We start from the raw sequence: 23,722 nt of genomic DNA, 5'->3' as shown, positions 1-23,722 counted from the left end.
ATCAAAACATATTATGTATCACAAGTTCCTTCATGTTTTAATTTGCAAGTAAAACCATGACCACCTGCTGAAAACTAAAAGGTTGTCATTTTAAACACACATTTGTCACTTTACGAAAACAGAACATTATATGTTATTTGTAACAGATGTTTTTAAATATATGCTGTTGAAAAGTAATACAAATGTGTGTTATATAAAGTCAATGTTTCAAAAACAGCATCCTTAGTGCCCTATATAGAGCTACATTTTGGAGGCGGTATTTTGACGTGCAGTTAAATTGTAGCCAATTGTGATAGGTGTTTCTGATGTTTTGTCCAACCCATTTAGTGAGGGTAAATTTTACAAAGCATCTCACTAAAAAGTTGTAACACTGAACACACCAACCCTCGTGAAGATAGGATTAATTAGGGCCGGTGTAAATTTAAGCTAGGTGCCCCTTATAAACTGGCAACATACTGTAGGCCTACCTATTCTACAAGGAAATGGACGCTATGTAAAATAAATAAACGTGGCATTTGGAGTATATAATAATTCTGCACTAAAATGAACTCTGACAGAGAGGAAACACACGGGAACAGACACCTACGCATCCTGTAAAAGTCCGTCAAAAATACACAACAAGACAAGTAGACGAAGAGAAATGAGGTGTCTAATCACCGTCTTCGTAGTTCTTCAGATAGTAGTCTGGCCCCGGCCCTCTGAACTTGGCGAGGTTCTTCTGGTTGTTGAACTGCAGGAAGTCGGTCCGCTTTCCGCCAAAACGCAGAAAGGCAGGCGACAGGCCGCGCGCTAGGGTCACGAGCCGCTTGGAGCTGCAGACACATAAGCCAGAATGACACTCACATTTAACATGACGTACAGGGTCTGTGCGTTATTAAAATGCTATGTATGTGTGGCTATAATTTATATCACGGTCATAGGGGGGAGCAGAAAAGCGATGAAGCGAATATTAATTCCACTCAATTTACTACATTTCATATTACTATGTCCACATATGAAAAAAGATAGCCTAACACAGATGGATACAAATTAAGTATTTTTGTCGTGGCTGTTAAGGCACCACGTACAGGGCTATCACAAAACGTCTGCCCAGTTTTTCTCTTTAACATCAGCGGGCCCAAGAAACAGGCGACTTCAACATCATCCGTCATCCTGAGGAAAAAAAGCATTAGGGAGCAGCTGCAGCAGGCACAGTGTAACCTGTGGAACAACGGATTAAAACACATACGTAACGTTCGAAGGTTTTACTCTACGCTATTTTAAATTTGAAGGACTGACTATTTATGAAGACCAACAGAAACAAGGAGTAACTGCTACCTTTATATTCAACTGTCACGAACAATACAAAGCTGAGCTGTTTTGTGTGTGCTTTCTGCAAGTGAAACACACACACACATATATTATATATATATATATATATATATATATATATATATATATATATATATATATATATATATATATATATATATATTATATATAATTCATTCATTGATAACAAATATAGTAGGCTATATATAATACTTTACTAGAATAGATATACCTCGAACCTGAAACAATGAATGCAGCATAAAAATGGTAATTTGTAGGTGACAATTCAAAAGTCAATATCTAGTGCATATGAAGTTTTAATGTTTCGAAAAACCTATAAACGTACACGAGGACTGTTATTTTGTTGCAAATCACTGATTTTCTCCTTTACAGCCTACGTGGCAGTCGGCTTGATCTCCACACAATAAAATGACGGAAGATGCATAAAGTTACGGCCGACAGGCCTACAGACTGTTGTTTAGGTTGTTTCAGCCTGATCAAACATTACTCAAATTGGAGTTGATAAAGGTAAATATATATAGGCCTAATATATTTATTATTAAATGGATTGAGCAATAAACAACTAACCCAGAACAAAGTTAAAGGAGGTTGTGTGACAGAGAGAATGGTGTGTGTGGAATTTAAAATTAAAAATGTCCCCATGACTTTATTGTAAAATAATTAAACTGTTTTCTTTTATTTGAGGGGAAGACTTGAGCACAGAGTAGTGATCTCCTCACTTTTAGTTGGAAAATGGTTTCCAGATTATGAAATGCACTTTACAAATTGATGTAATGCTTAGCCCTATAGATCATCTTCTGTAGATCATATGATAAATATGATACAGACCATGATACAATGTGATTTAGAAGCTGAACTAAACAATGAGACTAAATAACATTTTCTGAAATCAAATCCAGCACATGATGAGTCAGTATGTCAGTCCAAAGTTTAGTGTAAACATTATTGATTAGTTATTTTGCCAAGTTTGGAATTTTAAAATGTTATGATTCATAATCCATGGTCGAAACATGTGCCAGTGATGGAGGTTAGAGTCTCATAATGTGCGTCATAGTGATATTTGGACTGTTCTGAGAAATGCACTGAGGTGAAAAGTCACAAAATTGAATGAAAATCAGAATTTCACCATGCATTCTAAATGAACATTAAAACAACCCGAGTGGCCTTGGACCCAAGTGAAATTGGATTTTATTTGTTTGAAGGGAAAATAATAAAACCTCGAAACTAGATGTAATGACTTGTGAAAGTGACATTTTGCATTGTAGACTAGACGGGTAAGCACACAATTTTGTCTAATGTTAATCTACACATCAGGCTATCTGTGTACAGATACAGTATAATATGCACTCTAACAGCAATAAACACGAAATGGATAGGCTTTGAACCAATCGTTCACTCTTGTTAAATTATGTGATCAGTTTGGACTTTGCCAGTCGTTAAAAAAACATTCAGTAATGTGGACGTGCTGGCTCATTCTATGGCAATTCAGACAACGTGGCTGCGTGCGTAATGAATAAAAGAGCCACCAACATTTTAGAGGTGGACACCAATGATCGATGTTGTTGGTGAACAGGAAAAGCTCTTTGGTACCTCAGAAAGTCCAGCCAACCGTCTTTGATGATCGACGGGTCCAGCTGCAAAGAAAGGAAGTTGTCGTTGAGGACTCTGATCGGACTGCGGGTGTTGACATCCAGGAGAACCAGCGTCCTCTCCATGAAGCCCGGTCGCTTCCCACCGGCTGCAGTTCTCTGATATGTAGAGGAGGAAGAAGAAGAGTACGAGGAAGAGAGCACCGACTGCACGACCAAAGTAGCCAAAGATGCCAGCAACAGGGAGGACCATGGGAATACGCACGGTGAGGATTTGGGCATCTTCTTGGTTTGGGGAGCAGGAGGATCAGTGCGCGCAATGAGGCTTAAAGGTGAGAAGAAGAATAAAAATAAACAAACTGTGCTGCCGCGAAGTTCAATTGTGGTTCTTTACCTCGGTCTCATCGATCTGGATCTGTCTTCCTGTCTAGCTGTCTCACCCCTTCTGCCCCCCGCCCCTCTGAGTATTTTTGGGAGCTGCTCACAAGAGCGCACGCCCCGAGCCAGCCTTCCCGTTTGCGAGAGCCAGAAGCTGGGAGGAGGACAGGAGGCAGCACCGCCCCTCTAAGGTTCTCTGAGGTACGAGTACAAACTGCTCAAAAGTAGTTCTTAAGAGGTGAGGACACATTTTCTTCTAAATATTGACGATAAAGGAGTGTTTTCTGATGAAATGATCATCAATCCTTTTCTTAAATCATGTATTAATTAGTACAACAATCGAAATATATTTTGGAGAAAACCAAATTTAAATGCAGCAATAAATTGAGTGCTCAGAATCAACAAATAGCTGTGCATATTCACATGTTATTAGGTTGATATGATGATGCTGATGATGCTGATGATGATGATGATGATGATAATGATGATAATGAAAAGGCTTTCTAGTTTGAAAAATGTGTAAGCCATGTTGTGCAGACACATTGTAGCCTAAATTCAAAATTCCTACAGAAAAGTGATGTTAGGCCTATTGACTCTCCAGGCGACACAGTCCAAGAGAAAAAAGAAGACATTCTTCAAAAAGAGAAAAGATACTATCTTGTCAACAGGATATCTCATGTTCCTGGGTACTGTAGGTGCTGAAATTGTTTGACAAACAACTGCATTTTTTTAAAAGATCAATGACATTTGGAAATGGCAACATGAACAGTTTGGCCCATTTTCAAAAACATTCAAAACCACTTTGGGATTTAAGTTTCTACACATGAAGCTCACTTATAAACTCTTTATATGACTGATCAAGAAGTTTTGGGGGCACTGGTGAGCAAGAAACACTTAAGTGTAGTCTATTGTGATTTATCCGATGAAGTCTCCTCCAGCGGTCAGTGTTGCGAGAAGTGGTCGTTTAAGGTCACTGCTGTCTAACAGATGAGCAGCAAACTACGTAAGAAGTAAATGAACCGAGTGAAGCCCGATTTAATCTTTTCATGCCAGCCTACAACACCTACTTACGAATAGGCTACAATAAACCTCAAAATGATCTAAGGTGTTAACTTTTCATGTTTTACGCACGAAAGTTCCCATTAAACGCATTAAAAGCATCCAGCAGGCTGTGTTTAGTAACGACGCATCTGTAAAAACTATTCTGATAATTCTTCAACTAAACGCGGAAAGGCAAATGGTGCAGTTTAGAGTCACTCCTGAGGGCAGATACACTTTAGAAACACTTGTGATACAAAGATGAAACCAGCACAAACAGTAATCCTGCAGCATCTTTTCTTCTTTATCCGTCCTTTCAGCAGATCAGCAGGAATCCAAGAGTCTGTTGCTTCATGTTGTCATTTTGGCTCAGCTAGACGTCATAGTAGACATGTGGTTTCAATATAACCCACGTTTTTATTTTCAATAGAAAGGTATTTAAATGTTATATATTTATAGGTTACGGGCTAGAGTTCTTGAATTGGCTGTTAAATATTAAACTGTGCTATGACACATCTGGCATGTCCCCGATAGTTTCTAAAAAAAAAAAATAGAAAAAGAAACTTTACCCTATCGAAACATCAATATAGTTGTATAATATTCCAAAAGGAAATTACATGTTTGTCTGTGTGATTATGTTCTATCGACTACTATATTCTGTGTATGTTGCACCAGCTTTATTAGGATGACCTCTTTTAGGGATCGAAGGTTTGAGGAACTGTTGAAATGAACGTTTTTAATTTTTTTCTGGACAGATCTGAGGCTCAGATTTAAAATAAGTAAAAGTAGCACCATCACTGCACACACTTAGCTGGCCGGAATATTTTAAGTGATTACATGAAAAAAAAGAGAAGATATAAAGATAAGATCCGTAGTTTTAAACGTAGGTTCAGGCAATGTTCCAATTTATTCCAGCAGCCTGTTTGGAATGTAATTATTTGATTGAACGAAAACCTTCTTATTCATGTGACACATGTTCAGTGGGAATATTCAGTTGCGTTGTTCTTCGGACAAGCAAAACATATTTTGTTATCAGTGTTGATTAAATGTAGTGTTTATTGTGGAATTTGATTTGACTTTGATTTTACGTTAGGGATACCCACGCTTATTTTTAGTAGGCTAATTATTATGGATTTGTGACACTGTAATAGCAGCAGGAATAATAGCAGGCTATCACTGTGGAATTGTATGGTGAAATGGATTAACTCACACATACCGACCAACTGCCATTAAGAGAAGGTAATATGTTTAGCCAAATACGCAGAAATGTTCTGTAGAGCATTAGGAATTATTTGCTTCTATTCATCTATTCTCTTTCTTTAAAGTTTATTTGGCCTGTGTGTTTCTGTTATTATCATTACCATCGACATATAGCCTATCGACATAAATTACGTTATAGGTAAAGTGCAGCTTTAATTTTTTTTTTTAGAATAGCCTACATTCTCTGGCATTTTTGTAAGTTAATTGTTTTTTTTTAAATCAGTGGGAAAGAAATTTACTAAAACATATTTTTTTCCGAAGTTATGTGAAATGTTAAAATTGGATGATAGTGCTCTTGTAGGTTATGTCCGATGCAGGCAAGACGAAATTAAAGATTGTTTTTCTTCTTGTGTACAAAGTCTTTTTCTCCAAATGGTAGGCCTATGGTTGATGTGTGACTGATGCAGAGCAGAGAGAGCGTGGAAGTGTTTAAGACTTGACAGGACCCTGTTCTCACCTTCCTACTAAATGCGACAGGCTAATAAAGTGCCATTGAACTCTGCTGTATGAGTGCTTCACTTCAAGAGCAGCTGATCAATGTGCGACAACTAATGACTGTGATAATGATAACCTATTTTCCTGAATCTGAATTCATATTTAATCTTAATATTAACATTTCTACAGGTTTTTGGTGTGATTTTAAAGGTGCAGGATCAAAATGTATTCTTCTAAAAATGTGTTGAGAGATTACAACAATTATTATATTTGTTAAGGGACGCGAATTCTGAAAACAAAACTGTTATTTGATGACAAAAAAATTAATCACACACGTCATGCCGTGTATGAAGTCTGAGGTCTACTAGGCTTCATGTAGTAGCCTAATACTACAGAATGGACTGCACTGAAACAGGTGATAATACTGCCATCTAGTGGATACATCAAAACAGCAACAGCAGCATTTAAGCTGTGTAATATTTGCGACTCCCAAACTAATATTGCCGCATAAATAAGCTTTAAGATTGTGTTCATCAGAACTCGGCGATAGGCTGTATATGGTCTAAATTATGTTTATGGCGAGCCTCTAAATAATGTAGGCCTATATGTGTTTTTCCTGATCACAATAGTTCAATGTTTGCTTTGGTATCTTTTTGTGAAAGATCTGTAATAGGATATTTAGTCTATTAAGGGGTTTCTATAGTTGTAAGTGTGATTTGTGCTTGATCGCGTGTGTATCACATTATTTATTAATGGCTGGGCATTTCCTGCCTTCTATTTTTAGAAAGTGGCAGAAAGCAAATAAGACAGGCCTACGTCACGGATTGTCATGTATATTTAAGGACTCTTGTGCACCCCTTCTCTCTCTCTCTCTCTCTCTGTGTCTGTGTGTGTGTGTGTGTGTGTGTGTGTGTGTAACGTACCCATCCTCTTCTGATATGGCCACCCAGCTGCTGCTCCATCCATCCTATCCGCAGACCACGTGACCCAGTTCTGCGTGTCCTTCAGTAGTTCATTCAGCATGATGGCTGCGGATGCTGCGGATGCTCTCTGCTGCATCCTGCATCCGCGCCAGCTCTCTCTCCTCTTTCTCACCGCCACCCTCTCCTCTCTGCCGGCCCCGGCAGCAGCGCTGCTCGGCGTCCGACCGGAAGACACCCAGAGCGGAGAGCTGTCCGTGCAGGATGGGATGCTGAGGGCGATCGAGGGGACTCGCTTCATGCTGAGGGTTTACTACCCCGCATCTCCAGCTGCGGAACTTCCAAACAGCCTGAACGTCAGCGGCAGACCTGACGCCGCTCCTGCCGCTCCGTGGATCGCGTTTATAGAGGAACCAGGTGGGGACAGCGGGGACACGGAGAGGCGGCTCTGGTCAACAGGGAATCCGTGTGAAGAGGAGAATGCCCGGAGTTCAGACATCGAGCTGCTGGGCTCTTTCAGATCCACCTCAAGTCTCAACTCAGTTTTGGTGGAGCTGCTCGCTAAAGACCTGCGCAGAGGGGATGTGATCAAATACTACTCCATGTGTGCGTTTGATGGAGTGAAATGGGAGCATTTCAGCACCAAAGACTTCTGGTTGGCGGTAGTGGAGAGACCTCCTGAGGCAGATGTTTGGCTCCAGGCGGGTGTCTCGGTACTCTTGTTGGGTCTGTCTGCGCTCTGCAGCGGTCTGAACATCAGCATGCTGGCTCTGGACCCGGTGGAGCTGCGGGTCCTGCAGAACAGTGGCACAGAGAAAGAGCAGAAATACGCAAGGAAAATAGAGTCAGTGCGTAAACATGGGAACTACATCCTATGCACCGTGGTGCTGGGCAACGTGCTTACAAATACATGCTTTGTGGTGTGGATGTGCCAGATTTTAGGAATGACTGCTCTCTCAACTGCCTCCTGCACTTTGGGGATATTCTTCATCGGCGAGATTTTACCTCACTCACTCGCGTCCAGGCACAGCCTCGCCATCGCCTCCAAGACCCTCTGCGCGACCCGCTTACTGATGCTGGTGTTTTTTCCCATCGCCTACCCAGTTTCTAAGATTCTGGACATCATGCTGCACCAAGAGATCAGCAACTTTTATACCAGGGAGAAGTTGGTGGCCATGTTGCGCGTCACAGATCCGTACCACGACCTGGTCAAAGAGGAGCTCAACATCATCCAGGGAGCCCTGGAGCTGAGGACCAAGACCGTAGAGGACGTGCTAACCCCGCTGTCAGACTGCTACATGCTGTCCTCGGACGCCGTGCTGGACTTCTGCACCATGTCGGACGTGATGCAGAGCGGTTTCACCCGGATCCCGGTCTACGAGAACGAGAGGTCCAACATCGTGGACATCCTGTTTGTCAAAGACTTGGCCTTCGTGGATCCTGACGATTGCACTCCTCTGAAAACAATTACTCAGTTTTACAACCACCCCATGCACTGCGTGTTCAGTGACACCAAGCTGGATGTGATGCTGGAGGAATTTAAGAGAGGTAACTCCACTTTAAATCATATCAGAGGTCAGGTCTCAGAAGTACTCCTTTGTTGCCTTCATAACTTAGAATTGAGTAAGAAGTCAGTGTTGAGCGTGTGATGCGCCATATGTAGACGATGTTCTGGAAAAGTATCAAGGCTACCTCCTGCCACATAGGAGGTAAATGTTTTTTGAAGTGACTGTGCACTTAAAAACCAAGTTTTCAGTGCAGAAGTCAAATGTATGCAGAGGTCCATTGGCTCACAGTGGGCCTGCCAGTAAAGCCCTTTGATCCCCAAAGCAGTGAGAGCCATATGTGAAATCTGATACAGTGTCACACAGTGAGTCTGGTTCAGCCAGAAGTTAGAGGCCAAGGACCAGAATGGGGTTATCTTAAGAAAGTATGTGGTAAGTCATTTTCCCAGGACAACAACACTGTGAACTTTATATGACCCCACCACCCCTGCTTGTTTCCCCTTTTCATAGTATGCCATGTGTATCGGTTATCAGATCCACACTTTACTGTAATGTCAAAAAGGAATTTAGCATTTGCCCTCACTAGAATGTCAGTAGAAGCAATGGATATCATCGCTATCTCTCTGACTCACACATCTTTTGTCTGATAAGCATCTTTGCTGATAAATGCATAATTCGTAGTATTACAGCATTCCCTCATACACATGCATCCGTTCACTACTGAGCATAAGTGTGTTGCCTCTCCCCAGGGACCCCATTCAGTCGCGATGATAACATTGAATATGACTCTGAATTGATGCCCTGCAGTGAACAGCTCAAACTTCTCCACCGATGGTGTCACAAGGTAAAATTGAGACATATGAAAGGCTACTGGAATGGCTATTATGTAAGGATTCCATTGGCATTGGCTTATGTTGGGAAGGGGGGGAGGATTAAGATGTAAATCTGTTTCATTGACAAAGACTGCTCAGTAGATGTTGATCAGAGGCAGCAGTTGTCCGATCAGAATGTGAAAGGGGACACTGTGGTGACTTTGGCAGGGTCATACATCACATTGCCATTTACAGGTCAAGAGGTCTACTACAGCTTTATTTTGTTCAGGATTATAAAGGATAGCTTTGGTCTGACACAAATGATGGGCCCCTGTCTGACCCTGTGTGTAGCTACCTTGGGTTATTTATAGATAAGGTTAAGCAAAAAGATGAGATCAGGCTTGACTTTTAGATTGTTTGTGTGCACTTTAATTGTCAGCCCTCTGTGACTTTGAAGCTTCGTTCACTCTGTAGGTCGTCGCCACCTGCAGAGCAACCATGAATAATTCAGCTCCAACCTTTCCCCTCCTTCCTTCTTTGCTCTCATGGATTATTGGCTCCTGTTGTTCAGGAAGCCTGGCTGGGAGCTGTGGGGACGTCTCACTGAGAAGGGTGATGGGCTGAGACCTGGCCTGATGTCTGTGTTATTAGAGGAAATTATGGAAATGTCAACAGTGAAGAAATAAATGTAAAGGAGGACTGCAAACACCTTTCTTTTTACCTTTCATACAGGAAGCAAGGCTCTTGACATTATGCATGTATGTTTTCACGGCAGGAAAGGTTTATGAGCAACACAACGTCTGCTGTAAATCTTTCAATTCATTGGGGTAATATATTCCATCAATGCTTGGAGAAGTACTGAAGCATATTTCTGAATTCAAAGTAGCAACACCACATTATAAAAACACTCCATTAAAAGTAAAAGTGCTGCATTTTAAATTGTACAAGTATTATCAACAGTGTACTTGAAGTATTAAAGTAGGGATGTAAAGATATCGATACCAGTGTTGTGTACGATACTGTGCTCATGTACTACTCATAAAACTACTCCGATCCCACACCCAATACCTCTTAATGCATCACTGCTTGTGACGCTAGGTAGCGCTACACTTGGCAGCAGGTAACGTTAACCTAGCTTTGGCTAATAGCTTGCTTAAACATGGTTAAAAATCTTAAAGCTAAACATTCTAAAGTGTGGCTGTATTTCACTTGAAAGGTTTCAAAGACCGGGAGTCCCGGTCCGGGACATGCAACAGTCTGTTGCTAAAAACACAGCGTAGCTTACAGGTAGCCTGCAGATTCACTTTTCCAGACACCATAACCACTGGCAGAGTCGGATAGATGGAGAAACAACAGAACTGTAATAACTACTGCATAAAATGATGCATGTTTTCAAAGTAATTGTTAGAACTGTAATGGTATTATTAAGTACTCATAACGGTACTATATCGGCAAGTCTATGTAATTATTTGTACTTGTACTTAAAAAAAGTGGAATTATGCTTCCCTATATTAAATTTATGCAGAATAGCCCCTTTCAGTATTATTATGGTACTGTCAGGGGCCGTTCTGCATAACTGAAACGGAAATGGTGAGGAGTAGAAATATAAAGTAGTACAAGTAACTCAAGTGCAGTATTTGAGTAAATATTTAGTGACTTTCCACCCCTGCATACACATCATAAAGAAACCACATACTACACTAAACAATACACAAAATAAATCCAAACTTTGAACACATGCAAAATCATCAGCCACTGTAAGTTGTTGAGTGTGTATGTGTGTAAAACAGGGAGAAAGAAATAGCTGCAGAAAGATAAACACTGCATTATTCCCTCATATAGTATTGTATGGCTGTAATGGTTACTGAAAAGAGAGACAGCAAACATCCAGTCATGCACAATCATATGCAAACATATTACGCATTATAATCTAAAACAACACATAGACTAGAGGAGCCTGGGAAACTGGTGGAGCAGAAACATTCGCAAAAGGGGCATCCATGGTAGACACAGTTTCGCCCTGGGCATGTGTGTCTGCCTGTGTGAGTCTGGTGTGTGTGTGTGTGTGTGTGTGTGTGTGTGTGTGTGTGTCGTTCTGCACGAGTATTATGTAACATATGAATGATGTAATGCAGTGCCAGGGCACATCAGCAGCTGATGGCAAATCCACTTCTGACTCACCTGAGCTCTTCAGACAAGTTGACCTGAGTGCTGAGTACAAACTTGTCACCTCAGCCAATCTCACACAGAAAGAGTTTCATGTTTGGAGATGGCTGCCCATCAGTCAATCAGGATTTAGTTTTGGTCTTGTTGCAGTAGATTAAAGCATTTGATCCCTTGGCAGTGATCCCCTAAATCGGCCCATCCCATTTGAGCCACTGATTTTGCTCGAAGTAAGGTCGGAGACTGTTGAATTCTGTATTCCAGTGACATCGTAATAAATTTGGTTAGATAACTTGTTTGGCGTAAGAAGAACTGTGACAGTGACGGTTATGACGACAAAGCACACATTTCTATTAAATACATTTATAGCATATTCATTGATTTTTTTATATCTGTATTTTTGGTGAGTTGAAAATTAGAAACATCTATATGTATAACTAATATCATTGGTTTGTTAATGTGTTCATGGTCATTTGTTCTTCTCTGCTGGTGATGGCCCAGTGTGGTGGCAAGTTTATTTTCTTGTCACTGGCCCGTTCCGGAGACGCTGTGTTTCATTATATCAGGCAGGCTTGTCACGTTCAGCCTAATGCTTACTGAGAGGGAGCGCTGGGTTTGCTCATGGATGTGTAAAATGTGCATGTGTGTGTTTTTAACAGAGGTGGCAGCAGCATGGGCAGTTTAGGCAGCACGTGCAGGCATCCCCAAACTGCTTGCGTAATCTCAGTGTTTACGTAAGGGCCCAAGTCTTCCAAACTGTCAAAGTATCTTAAAACTAATCCCCCATCTGAGTCTCACACACACACACACACACACACACACACACACACACACACACACACACACACACACACACACACACACACACACACACACACACACACACACACACACACACACACACACACACACAGTAGGGGAGTCCTGACATTGGAATAATTTCATATTCAAACTCTAAGATAGATCTCTCCTGTGTTTAATGCCTCCCAGCTCCATCTGGTGTGTTAAAGTGATGGTTCGGAGTAATTTACCCTAGGGTCCTTTGCACCATGACCTCGAGCCAAACACCCCCCCAGAAGCTTTTTTCACCTGGGTCTAACACTGGGCGAGTTAGCGTAGAGTAGCGTTAGCCGCTGAGTAGCTTAGCGCGGGGCTAATGGACCCACGTTTGTATCTCTTAAATGACCCCACTAATAATGCCCGAAATGATACCAAAGGTCTACACTAGTATATATAGGTTATGCTCTCATAAAACGATGGATTGGAAAGTTTGTAAGTACACCAGAAGTTTATGAACACTTTCCTGCTCTCATCTGCTCTCTGTTGCTGCTGCTGCTGCTACCTGCAGTTAGACAGTGCTTAGGGCCGTCTATAAATTACTACACTGAAAAGAGTTACAACAAAAATATGTATTAATTTAATGATTAAATAAGGTAATGTCTCCAAACTTACCTCAATTATTACTTGTCTCCTGCTAGTTATATTACAGCACTTACTTTAAAAAATAAGTTAAATTAAAAAATATTTTTGTTGCATCTCTTTTCGGTGTTGTAATTTGTAGATGTCCCTAAGCACTCATCTTACAGCAGCAACAACAACAGCAGAGAGCAGAAGCCAGCAGGCAAGTGTTATTTACATAAACTTCTGGTTGCTATACAAACTTTCCAATCCATCGTTTTATGAGTGTATAACTGCAACCTATAATACTAGTGTAGACCTTTGCTATCATTCGACGTTATAGATATTAAGGGGTGCGTAAAATACAACGCGGTCCATTAGCCCCCGCTAAGCTGTTCATCAGCTAACGCTTCTCTAACTTTCATATCATGTTGAAATGAAATTACTCGAACTAATGTGTTTTTCATCTTGACAGCACAGATCCAGTTGAAGGCTGTTGACTCATGTTATTTTAATTTATCCAGAGACGTTGCCTCTCAACCCATTGCATGGGCAGTTTTTTGCATAAACTCTCTTTGTGAAAACATTTTTTTCTCACCCTTTTTGTTTTCTGATGAACACAGGTAAGTCCCATCTGGCTGTGGTGCAGAGGGTGAACAGTGAAGGTGAGGGAGACCCCTTCTATGAAGTGATGGGCATCGTCACCCTGGAGGATGTCATAGAAGAGATCATCAAGTCTGAGATTGTGGATGAGACAGACCTGTATAGTATGTATGATGCATAAACACTGATTATAAAGCTCAGAGTTTTCAAAGTCACTGTTGCATTAGCTGTGAATCAATTTAATTATATTTCCAGCTCCCACTCTGAATAGATTTTCCCTCAGTTTGTCGTAGCAGCTAACAGAGTTTGTTCAGCTCTGTGGTCCACAACATCACTGGGAAATGCTCAATTCAACATGAATGCAGTACAAAGTAATATTTGTATTAGCATTTTAGCATTAAAAGTACATTGGAATTTCCTTTTCATCATCTCCTCTCCTGCTTTCTCATTAAACTATTGAGCCCACGTTCTCTCCCCTGTTGCTCCCAGCTCCTCACTGATGCATAATATAATGTGAATAAATGGCCCAGTCTCACAGATAATACCCTAATCCACTCATCTTTTATTGGCTGGAAATGCTCTCCACAGAGAGGAAGTCAAATGCCAAACTCCCCTCATGTAATATCTAATCTGGTCTGTGCTTTCATTTCACTCACTGAATTTTACTATTTACGAAGCCACAATTGGGAAAATAACTTCCACAAAATAAAACTCCCATAAGCCATGAACATTACATTTTGAAGTGTGCTACAAATTTAAGTACATGCAGTCTGTGAAGCAGTCATTGGCACACTTGCGTGGGTGTTCATAAACTCGTGTTTTGTGTGTGTCCGCATGGGCATAATTATGTGTGTGCATATACAGCACAGGGGAGCCAATCTCTCCAGACTTTGCACTTCAGGCATTTATAGCACCAGCTGTTCCTGCTGCAGCTACTGTTTATGTAATGGGATATAATGTGTTTAATGCTCCTCACAACTGCAGAGAATAAGTCAATTTATCAATCAGAGGTGGATAAGCTCAAGCTATCTGCAGCTGTAGATAAACTTACTAATAAATATGTAGTGTTTATTATCATGCAGTATCAGTGGCTCCTTAAAGTAGCTTCTAGTAGTGTTTGTTAGTATGCAGTATCAGTGGCTCCTTAAAGTAGCTTCTAATTCCTTACTTTACTTTATTTATGTGGCTACCTGGTGAGGCAAACCAAATCAGTGAAAGAGTAACTTTCCCTCCCTCAGCTATTATCAGAGCATATATGAAATGTTAAATCCGACTGCATACCTTGCACCTTATACCATTTGCAATCTGTATGCGTTTGTAGCTGATAACCGGACCAAAAGGCGAGTATCCCACCACGACAGGAAACAGCAGGATTTTTCCATCTTTAAACTGGGAGAAAATGAGCTAAAGGTGAAGATCTCACCCCAGTTGCTGCTTGCAACACACCGCTTCTTGGCAACAGGTAGCATCGTATGTGTGTTCATGCGTGTGTGCATGTACTGTATGCATTAGTATTTGTAGGTGCACACAGTGAGTGCAACACTGTGTTCTTTCTTTGACTCCTGTTTTGGTGTGTTCTTGTGTGTGTGTGTGTGTGTGTGTTTGTGTGCATCTATCTTGTAGAAGTGGAGCCTTTTAGGCCGTGTCACCTGTCAGAGAAGATCTTGCTGCGTCTCATCAAGCATCCCAGCGTTGTGCAGGAACTCAAGTTCAACCCCAAGAACAAACACGCTCCTCAACACTACCTCTTCCAGAGAAACAAACCTGTGGACTACTTTGTCCTCATTCTGCAGGTAAATCACAAACTCCACTGCTGCGTTATTTTAGCCAGATAATAATATTAAAACTAATGACAGAAGTTGCAGATGAACTATGAAACCAAGCTATAATCACTTCGGTGCTTGATGTTGTTATAATTTTAGTGTTTTTCTGCATATGTCCTCTGTGGGAGGCTCTATTAGATGAGTGATCAATTCAGTGTGTATGTCACACCATGAGCTCAGAGCTAATGCATGTAAATGTCTGTGTTGACGTTGCAGGGACGGGTGGAGGTAGAGATAGGAAAGGAGGCTCTCCGCTTTGAAAATGGAGCGTTTTCCTATTATGGCATGCCAGCACTCATCCCGCCTCTTCCTATTGGTAAGTAAGTGCACACATGACGCAATATAGATCAAAAAATCACAACGAGGGTGATGATGATGACAACAGGCACAGTTCAGCAATACCAATCATAAAACTAATGCAGTGCTGGTGGTGGTGGATGTGTTTTTGCTGACTAAATCCCGCCCAGCGTCTGTATAGCGTCAGCCTGCAAGAGCAGCAGCAGCCATGGGAAGTAAGTAATTAAAAGAAGTGATTTCAGAGAATTTCCCAGTGGAAGGACATGACCTGCAAAGGATTAGGCCTATATGAAATCCAGCTAAGACTGCGGAGCAAGCAGAAAGCCCATCTTAATAATAATCGGCCATCGGACAGTCTGGCGAGGTCAGTGACTCGAGTCTGTTCTGTGTGTTCCGTGCCATCGTCCGTCGGCCTTCATTTTGGCCAATTTGACATGTATAATCAGCGGGGCGGGCACTGCATGGTCTATTTCTTGCTTAAAATGTTTTCAGATATAGAAATAGTTTCGGTGAACTATTTGAGTACAATATGAGATTGTATTCTGAACAAACAGCCATGAACATCTGGCTTTGAATTTCCGGAGAAGCCAGACCCACGTGACGCATTCGTCCAGTCAGCTGCCGGTTTTCATTTTGGGGCGACAATACAGATTAGCGCCGCCTGCTGTTATGGAGACGTATTACGTCTCGTCGCTATGGTGTGTTCCGAGGCACTTTTTTGACCAACTCGGGGAGACTGATCAGTCCAACTGCCATTTCTTCTTTTACTTACAACATTTCTCTTTTTAATGGTTTACGGAAACATGTTTATGCTAATTTTATGAAATAAAAAATACTTTCTAATTCTGAGAACACACACACACACAAATATAATTAAAGTATTTTGAGTATTGAGTATTTTGATAGATTTGGGGGTGTTAACTGTTTTTGTCCTTTCTGAGTTTTTAACCCAATAGCAATGAGGTGTGTATGAAATGTTTTCCCTCTTTTGTTCTGTTCAGGTCCGAGGTATAGTTCTCGGGGAAGTGGTCTGAACCAATCAGATTCATTACTGAGTGGGGGCAGTGTGGGTCAGCTCACTACAGGAGGAGGGGTCTACTTGCCAGACTACTCAGTCCGACAGCTTATAGACCTGCAGATCATCAAGGTTACAAACATGAAACACTAAACACACAACACAGAAACTATGAAAAAAACATAATGACGGATGTTATTTTAATCTCAATTAAATGTATAATTTCCTGCACAGTGAAGCTAAAATAAATTGGGAGCACAATCAAGCAACTGCACTTTAAAACTCCCTCCATTTAATCTTCAAAATTCCCGAAAATGCAAACTCTTCCTCTGCTGCAGCGTTATTCTTTGATATGTCCTAATCCCTGATTCTGACTGAAAACAGACATCCTGACTCTCACTCTCCTCTCCATACACCCTCTTTCCTTTAATCACTGGGGATAATTGAGGTCTATTTCAACCATGAATATTTGAGCCTTAAATAATGGATGTGCCCTCTCGCTTCACCTCTCTTTCCCCTTTCTTCAATACAGTCCATGTTAGATAGGTATAAAGGCAGCCATACATGCACACACAGATCTAATACTTGCTTTCTGTGTCCCAACAGATCACCAGGAACCACTACCAGAACGCTCTAATGGCCACCAGGATGGACAGCTCCCCCCAGACACCAGACCCGGTGGACCCTGATGATAAAGGGCGGCCTGCAGTCCCAGAGGCCCGCTCACACAGCATCGCCCTCCCCCTCACACACACACACACTCGACTGGGGCTGGCACGCCTTGCACATCTCCATCCCCACGGTGGCCTTCGCAACACCTCCCAGCTCAATGAAAGAAACCGTATTGTTCGTAAGTTTGTTAGTTTGGACCTCCCATGTCTTTTAGATGTCAACATGTGGGATGAAAATCTTTTGGTACCTGACATCACCATCTCTCCTCCATTCCCTCTCAAATACATCGGTTTATTTTTAACATTTCCCTTGCTCACTGGCAGGATTCTACTTTTGCACTCACTGGTAGTCTCTACAGATAAGAGCAACACCAAAGCTCTGAAATGTAAATGACGATCTAGCTCCATGAGGCTCACTATGAATTTCAGGATTCATAAGAGTGGTAGAGAGTTCTTTTGAAAAGGAAGAAAGAGGAGGTTCAAAGGATCAATCACACTGTTTGGAGTGCTTTGTGGGCTATGGGCCAGAAACCTGCCTGACAGGAGCAATACATGATTAATGTAACTATCTGATACTCAGATAGACTGGTCAGGGCCATACCTGTCAAGTATCCCGTTTTGGCCGGGAAAGTCACGTATTTTACCCTTCTTTCCCGCCGTCCTCCCGTATTAGTATTTTCCCGTAAATCTTCCGTATTTTAACCTGCGTTATTAAAAAATAATAATAGCCCGGGCCCGAGCGGAGTAAAAAAAACAAAAACATTCCCAATCTGAGCTCTACGAAAAGAGGATTAGGGCCACTGGTGAAAAATGTATTTGAGTTCAGAATTCTGACTTTATTCTCAGAATTCTGACTTTAAACTCAGAATTTCTGACTTTAAACTCAGAATTCTGAGACTAAAGTCAGAATTCTGAGAATAAAGCCAGAATTCTGAGTTTAAAGTCAGAATTCTGAGATTAAAGTCAGATTCTAAAGTCAGAATTCTGAGAATAAAGTCAGAATTCTGAGATTAAAGTCAGAATTCTAAGTTTAAAGTCAGAATTCTGACAAAGTCAGAATTCTGAGTTTAAAGTCAGAATTTGAGAATAAAGTCAGAATTCTGAGAATAAAGTCAGAATTCTGAGATTAAAGTCAGAATTCTAAGTTTAAAGTCAGAATTCTGAGAATAAAGTCAGAATTTTGAGTTTAAAGTCAGAATTCTGAGTTTAAAGTCAGAATTCTGAGAATAAAGTCAGAATTCTGAGTTTAAAGTCAGAATTTTGAGTTTAAAGTCAGAATTCTGAGAATACAGTCAGAACTCAAATACATTTTTCAACAGTGGCCCTAATCCTCTTCCGTAGAGCTCTGTCACTAGCCTCGCGATAACCTGCAGTAGGCAGTAGCCTACTACAGCATATATCTATGCCTACTACAGGTAGGCTACTGTAGGCGGCAGTTGACGCGAGGTTAGTGTGTGAGGTCAGATGATGAGTAACAACGCAGGGAAAAAAACAGAAAAAAAAAACAGACGGATGATGGACGCTACGACAGAGACGGTGCGCTGCCAAAACTTATGAAGGCTTTACTATGCATTCCCCATAGCAATGCAAGTTCAGAAAGGGTGTTTAGCATGGTACGAAAGATTGTTACAGAGAATAGGATGACGTTAGACAACAGAACTGTTTGCGCTCTACTCTCATGTAAAATTAACCACTTTGGCCCAGCCCACAAATACACTCCTTCCAAAACAGTCTTAAAGAATGCAAAGTCTGCAACAAATTTGTACAATAACTCACTAAAAGAGTAAAAAAAAGGTTATGTGAAATGAAAAGAAAAACTGTAAAAGAAAATCAATATGAAATGAAAAGAATGTGTGGAATGAAAATAAAATGTAAATGTATAGACAAGCAATGTTATAAATTGTAAATGTTTTCAGCATTCTGCATCAAGTGGTGATTTTAGCTTTCTTGTACACCTGTCTTAAAATGTAAGGGATACTGGAGCTTGGTTGGGGTGGTGGGACTGCTCACGGTGGGCGCCGGAAAATTTCCCTTATTTTCAAATCCAAAACTTGACAGATATGGTCAGGGCAGACAACCTGAAATTTGATGATCTGATAACAGGCGGGTGCAATGAGCAAGTTTAATTTTTTTGTCTAGAATATCAGTAAATAATGAATCCTATGAAAAACTGGTGCAAATGTGGCATCAACCAATCTGTACTGGTTTCAAGGCTTAAAGGATTTCCCACATACCATCTGTCTTACGCTGTGTGCAACACGCCACCCAGTTTGTGTGTTTTTGTGTCATTAATAAAAATCACTGGACAGATGGTTCTGTTGGTTGTCAATAAAAAAAGTATAATCCAGTTTTATACCACCAGGTTTTATGTTAAATCACAACACCAAAGATTTCGCCAGTTAAATCTTCTCCACTGGTTGTAGCTCATCTTTAGATGGAATTTAAACCTCAGACCTTTAACTGACTTCTGACTTCTTACTGGACCCTAAAAAAAAACACTGACTGATTAATAGCCAGTTCTCTACCTCCCTCTACAGGCTGAGCTACAACCAGCTGCTGTTTTGTGGCTACTTGCAGTTGGACTAAGTCTGATTGTTCTAATTCTCTCTTCACAGGCAGTAAATCTGATGGGCAGAGGAGTCCAAATGATACCGTGTTCCTCCGCATGGATGATATTCCCTACATCCACGAGGACCGGCCGGAAAATTATGAAGACAATGGTGAGCGTTGCTACATGCATCTGTATAAAAAAGGCTCATGGAACCTAGATTATTGTCTCAGTTAAAACTCAACAATGACCTTCAGTTGGCTCCTCTGCAAACAATGTCCAGCGACTTTAATCTTTTTCCTTTTTTTGTGTTTGTTTGTTTCATAAGTACTCAAGGTACAACATTGACTTAGATGGTTAAAAAAAGGTTGCAAAATATATAAAGAAAACATGGTGGTAAATAAGGGTGAACAAGCATGCCAGTGCTTTTCTTTGAAAGGTGTCAGGCTGTGCAATTAAATTACATCAAAGAATTATGAAACATTGATTAAAGAAAAAAATAACATTCTTCCTCCTACAAATGAACAGTTTAATCCACATGGGTAAACCATTTTAGTTTATGGTGGCTAATGTTAGCTTTATTATAATATACTATCAATAGATTTTGCTGTGTAACACGTTACTGAGTCACATTGCTGAGTTCATGACTCTTCTCTACTTTTTCTACTGTCACACTTAAATTTAGCATGTCATATTTCATTTGGTTTCATTACACAACACACCGTTCCTCACCAGGGGATATGGTTGTGGTTTCCTTCTCGCAATCCCAATCTACTCACTCTCACTTTTCCTAATGATGCTTTTAAAGTAACTGATTTTATCTTGTAGGCTGTATACAGAACATATGACTGTAGGTCTGGGGATTATTTCGCTCCATCTACTCCATCTGCCTGTCATTTCTGCTGTCTCTACTCTCTCATCTCTTAAACGTTCTCTTTCAGATGTGCCCACAGAGTCTCACCCCTCCACCTCTCCCCTCATCAGCTCTCTGTCTCTGTCCAGCTCGGAGGAGAACATTGGGAAGAAGCTATTGCGTAAATTGAGTGAGTGAACCATTTGTCGCAAACATGCGATGCGACAGCACACACCCACACACAAACTGTCAGACATGCCCAAAATTCTTTGTCAGACATAGCAGTGTCGGTTGTATCTTAGCAACAGGTCGTGTCCCTCGCTGCAACCTACTCCTTTTCAGCAGAGCAGATTCTCCAGATGCAGCTGTTGGCTCAGATATGATATGACTCATTTACTTTAATTTACACGTTTGATGCAGTAGCTGGGTTGCTCAGTGCTGCTGACGTTATTACACTTAATGGCAAGTGTGAGGTAATTTAAAAACAATCATAGCAAAGCAAGATAAAACTGATGCAGCTACAGTTCAAGGCAGGTGTTTTAGCCAGTAATGACCTGCTTTTCTCCTCTGTTTCTAGGTAACAAGAGGAGGAAAAAGTCTCGGGACGGAGAAAAGAGTTTGGAGGAAGGTTCAGAGCAATTAACAGTGACGAGCTAGCGCAGTGACACTGAGGAAGAGGGATGAAGGTTCTTCCTCTTAATCATTCACTGGTTTTCTTTACTAAACAACCACTCCCCTCATAGACTCCCTCCATGCTCTGACACAACTCTCACAGGAAACTGAGCCATCTCATGTGATGTAGCCACCAGTTACACTCAGGTCCCCACTGGCACAATCTGTCCCACCTCTGCCTGACTTCACACCCTTAAAGTGATTGCTGACTATAAGCAGGACAGATCTGAAAAAAAAAACATTGGACAAATCTAAACAACATATTGGATTTATCCAGCCTTACACTGAATGGAGGTTTTCATCAGGTTTTATAGTAAATGGAGAAAATCTTGTCAGGTAACCTTTTGATGGTAGCTTTATCCATAACTTTAACATTGATCTCATTTAAGCCATCTGGACTCTACAAGATCTCTCAATCTGGAGCCCAACAAGATCCTTAGGTAATATCTGAGCCAGCTTTGACCTTTTACTTGATCAAACAATCAATACAACAGTTTTAATTATGTATTTATTATTATTATGAGGCAGTTCCCATATACTGAAGATGTTGTTTGCACAAGGAACTGTCCTAATGTTGCCATAAGGGGGCCACCTACTGCCAACAGTACCAGACACACTAGCCATCGGTTAAAAAGAAAAAGAAGCCACAAGACAAGAGCACAATTTTTACACCAGATTAAATGAACACAATTTTGAAAAAGCCATAAATTAATTCTCAGCTTATTGTATACACTGACCTCTTGTCAAGTTTAGAGGGTATGCGCAATTTTAAAAATACCAATGCTTGAAATAACACAATTTCTTACCTGATTTTTACATAGAAGTTTTAGAACTACCAAAAGTAATTTGAACATAGCAATTTAAGTCATTTTACCAACTGTAATAGTCTACCACATACACACATGCATACTGTACATTCAGTAAATGCATCCTAATGCATGTGTCCTACATATACTCCATCTGGTATGTCTTCCCATTTAAGCATTCCCTTGTCATTGCATATGTAGCTGTATATGACACAATTTTAGTGTTTCTATCAAGCAAACACCCTCACTTATTCACACTTTCCCTTGATGTTACCACCTTTGAAAAAAAAATTAGCCTTTGTTTGATTGCATTCAGTAGGACGTATAGGGGCGATCAACTTCATACCATTAGCTACCATATTAGCCACTTTTCTACAGTTCATTTTACTAAAGCTGCATACACCATATAAAATAAGCTAGGGGTTTAGGGTTTCGGGATCCAGATGGATAGGAGTATTCTTGAGAAAAGAGTAGTTGCTACTTGCATGTTTGTTTCTGCTGCTTTTACTGTAGAATTATCCCCTGTAGAAAGTCTCTTTTTCTCTCTTTTTCCATATGCATGCTTAAGTAAAGGGATGCATGAATAGGATAACAGTCTGCAGTACCATCTACCCACAGTGTGTGACTTACTGAAATCTTAAGCGAGTGTAGATTTTAACATGAACCTGAAGTTTTAACTGCTAAAGTTGAGAAAAAGCGATAGGGGCAATAAATACTGCAACAAGCCTGCAGTTGTCATGTTTTAACTGTTGCTATTACGACACAAGGGGACTTCAGAAAGAGTCAAAGGTCACTGTGTCTACTGAAGATACCGTTTGAGGCCATACAACGCTGCTTATAGAAGGAAAAAATTAAGCCATTATTCTATAAATAATCGATTACTGCAATAATGAAATCATTATTTGATCCTTTTTAAAAATGTGAGTGGTAGCTGCAGCTCAGGTTGGACTGAGCTGCTCTGCGTTGTGAAATCTTGGCAGGTACACTGCGAAGAGAGAAATACATGAAGGAGGAAAGCAATATGACGCACGCTGACGTCAAGCCACCACCTCCTGACACACACGCACGCATGCACACACGCGCACACACACGCGCACACACACACACACACACACGCACACACACAGGTGGTTTTGGGACACTCTGTGACATATTTCATTCTGCCTTGTAAGGCTATGAAAATACAAAAGGATCCTGCACTGCCAAGCTATTCACATTGACCCCTCTATGTACACAGAACACGCAACGGGAAGTCTTTTGATTTGACAACTGACTGAACAAGAGGATTTGTGTGAATCAGAATATCTCTCAAATCAATGCTTTGACAGATTTTCAGTTTGTTAAAACAGATTTATATTTCCGAGGATTGATATACTGTTTGTTTGCGATAAAAAAAGGTTACATTTTATAATGTAAAATTCTGATGATTATATAAGTTACCCAAAGATATCAAGAGACAGACCATATGTTCCACACAAGGGATACTTACATTATTAATAAATTGACTAAAACTATTATTGTTGTGTAATTTTTTTCCCCCCATTTGTATTTGTCCAATTTAAACTGCTATCAAGTGTGTACACTGCATTATGTTTTTCTAGAAT

At 40.7% G+C, this 23,722-nt stretch overlaps 2 protein-coding genes across 2 annotated transcripts in view; one reads left to right on the top strand and one right to left on the bottom strand.

Annotated features, from left to right (window-relative positions):
- hpse2 (heparanase 2) overlaps positions 1-3,484 on the bottom strand; it is a 56,501-nt gene extending 53,017 nt beyond the window's left edge. Inside the window, exons 1-2 of the mRNA XM_039783607.1 lie at positions 2,923-3,484; positions 658-812 (exon numbers count right to left, since the gene is read on the bottom strand). Of these exons, the coding sequence (XP_039639541.1) occupies positions 658-812; positions 2,923-3,203 (436 nt within the window). The 5' untranslated portion in view covers positions 3,204-3,484. The remainder of the gene's footprint in view (positions 1-657; positions 813-2,922) is intronic.
- Positions 3,485-6,929: 3,445 nt separating this feature from the next.
- Positions 6,930-23,633, top strand: LOC120547862 (metal transporter CNNM1). Its single transcript, XM_039783606.1, has 10 exons — positions 6,930-8,500; positions 13,454-13,597; positions 14,755-14,895; positions 15,057-15,226; positions 15,473-15,572; positions 16,555-16,700; positions 17,175-17,418; positions 19,855-19,959; positions 20,729-20,830; positions 21,218-23,633. Exons 1-10 carry the CDS (start codon positions 7,054-7,056, stop codon positions 21,295-21,297), a joined length of 2,679 nt encoding a protein of 892 aa, XP_039639540.1. The 5' UTR covers positions 6,930-7,053; the 3' UTR covers positions 21,298-23,633.
- Positions 23,634-23,722: the final 89 nt, after the last annotated feature.

This window comes from Perca fluviatilis, chromosome 19, assembly GCF_010015445.1.
Source record: "Perca fluviatilis chromosome 19, GENO_Pfluv_1.0, whole genome shotgun sequence".
In the NCBI taxonomy this organism is placed as follows: domain Eukaryota; kingdom Metazoa; phylum Chordata; class Actinopteri; order Perciformes; family Percidae; genus Perca; species Perca fluviatilis.
Note: the sequence above shows the minus strand (reverse complement) of the source record. Positions and strands in the feature narration are given on the sequence as shown.

Bases quoted from the DNA above. Each gene is read 5' to 3' on its own strand.
- LOC120547862 (XM_039783606.1), top strand. From the start codon at position 7,054: ATGATGGCTGCGGATGCTGCGGATGCTCTCTGCTGCATCCTGCATCCG. The intron at 13,598-14,754 runs GTATGTATGATG...ATGCGTTTGTAG, and splicing joins GGATGAGACAGACCTGTATA to CTGATAACCGGACCAAAAGG. The intron at 15,573-16,554 runs GTAAGTAAGTGC...TGTTCTGTTCAG, and splicing joins CATCCCGCCTCTTCCTATTG to GTCCGAGGTATAGTTCTCGG.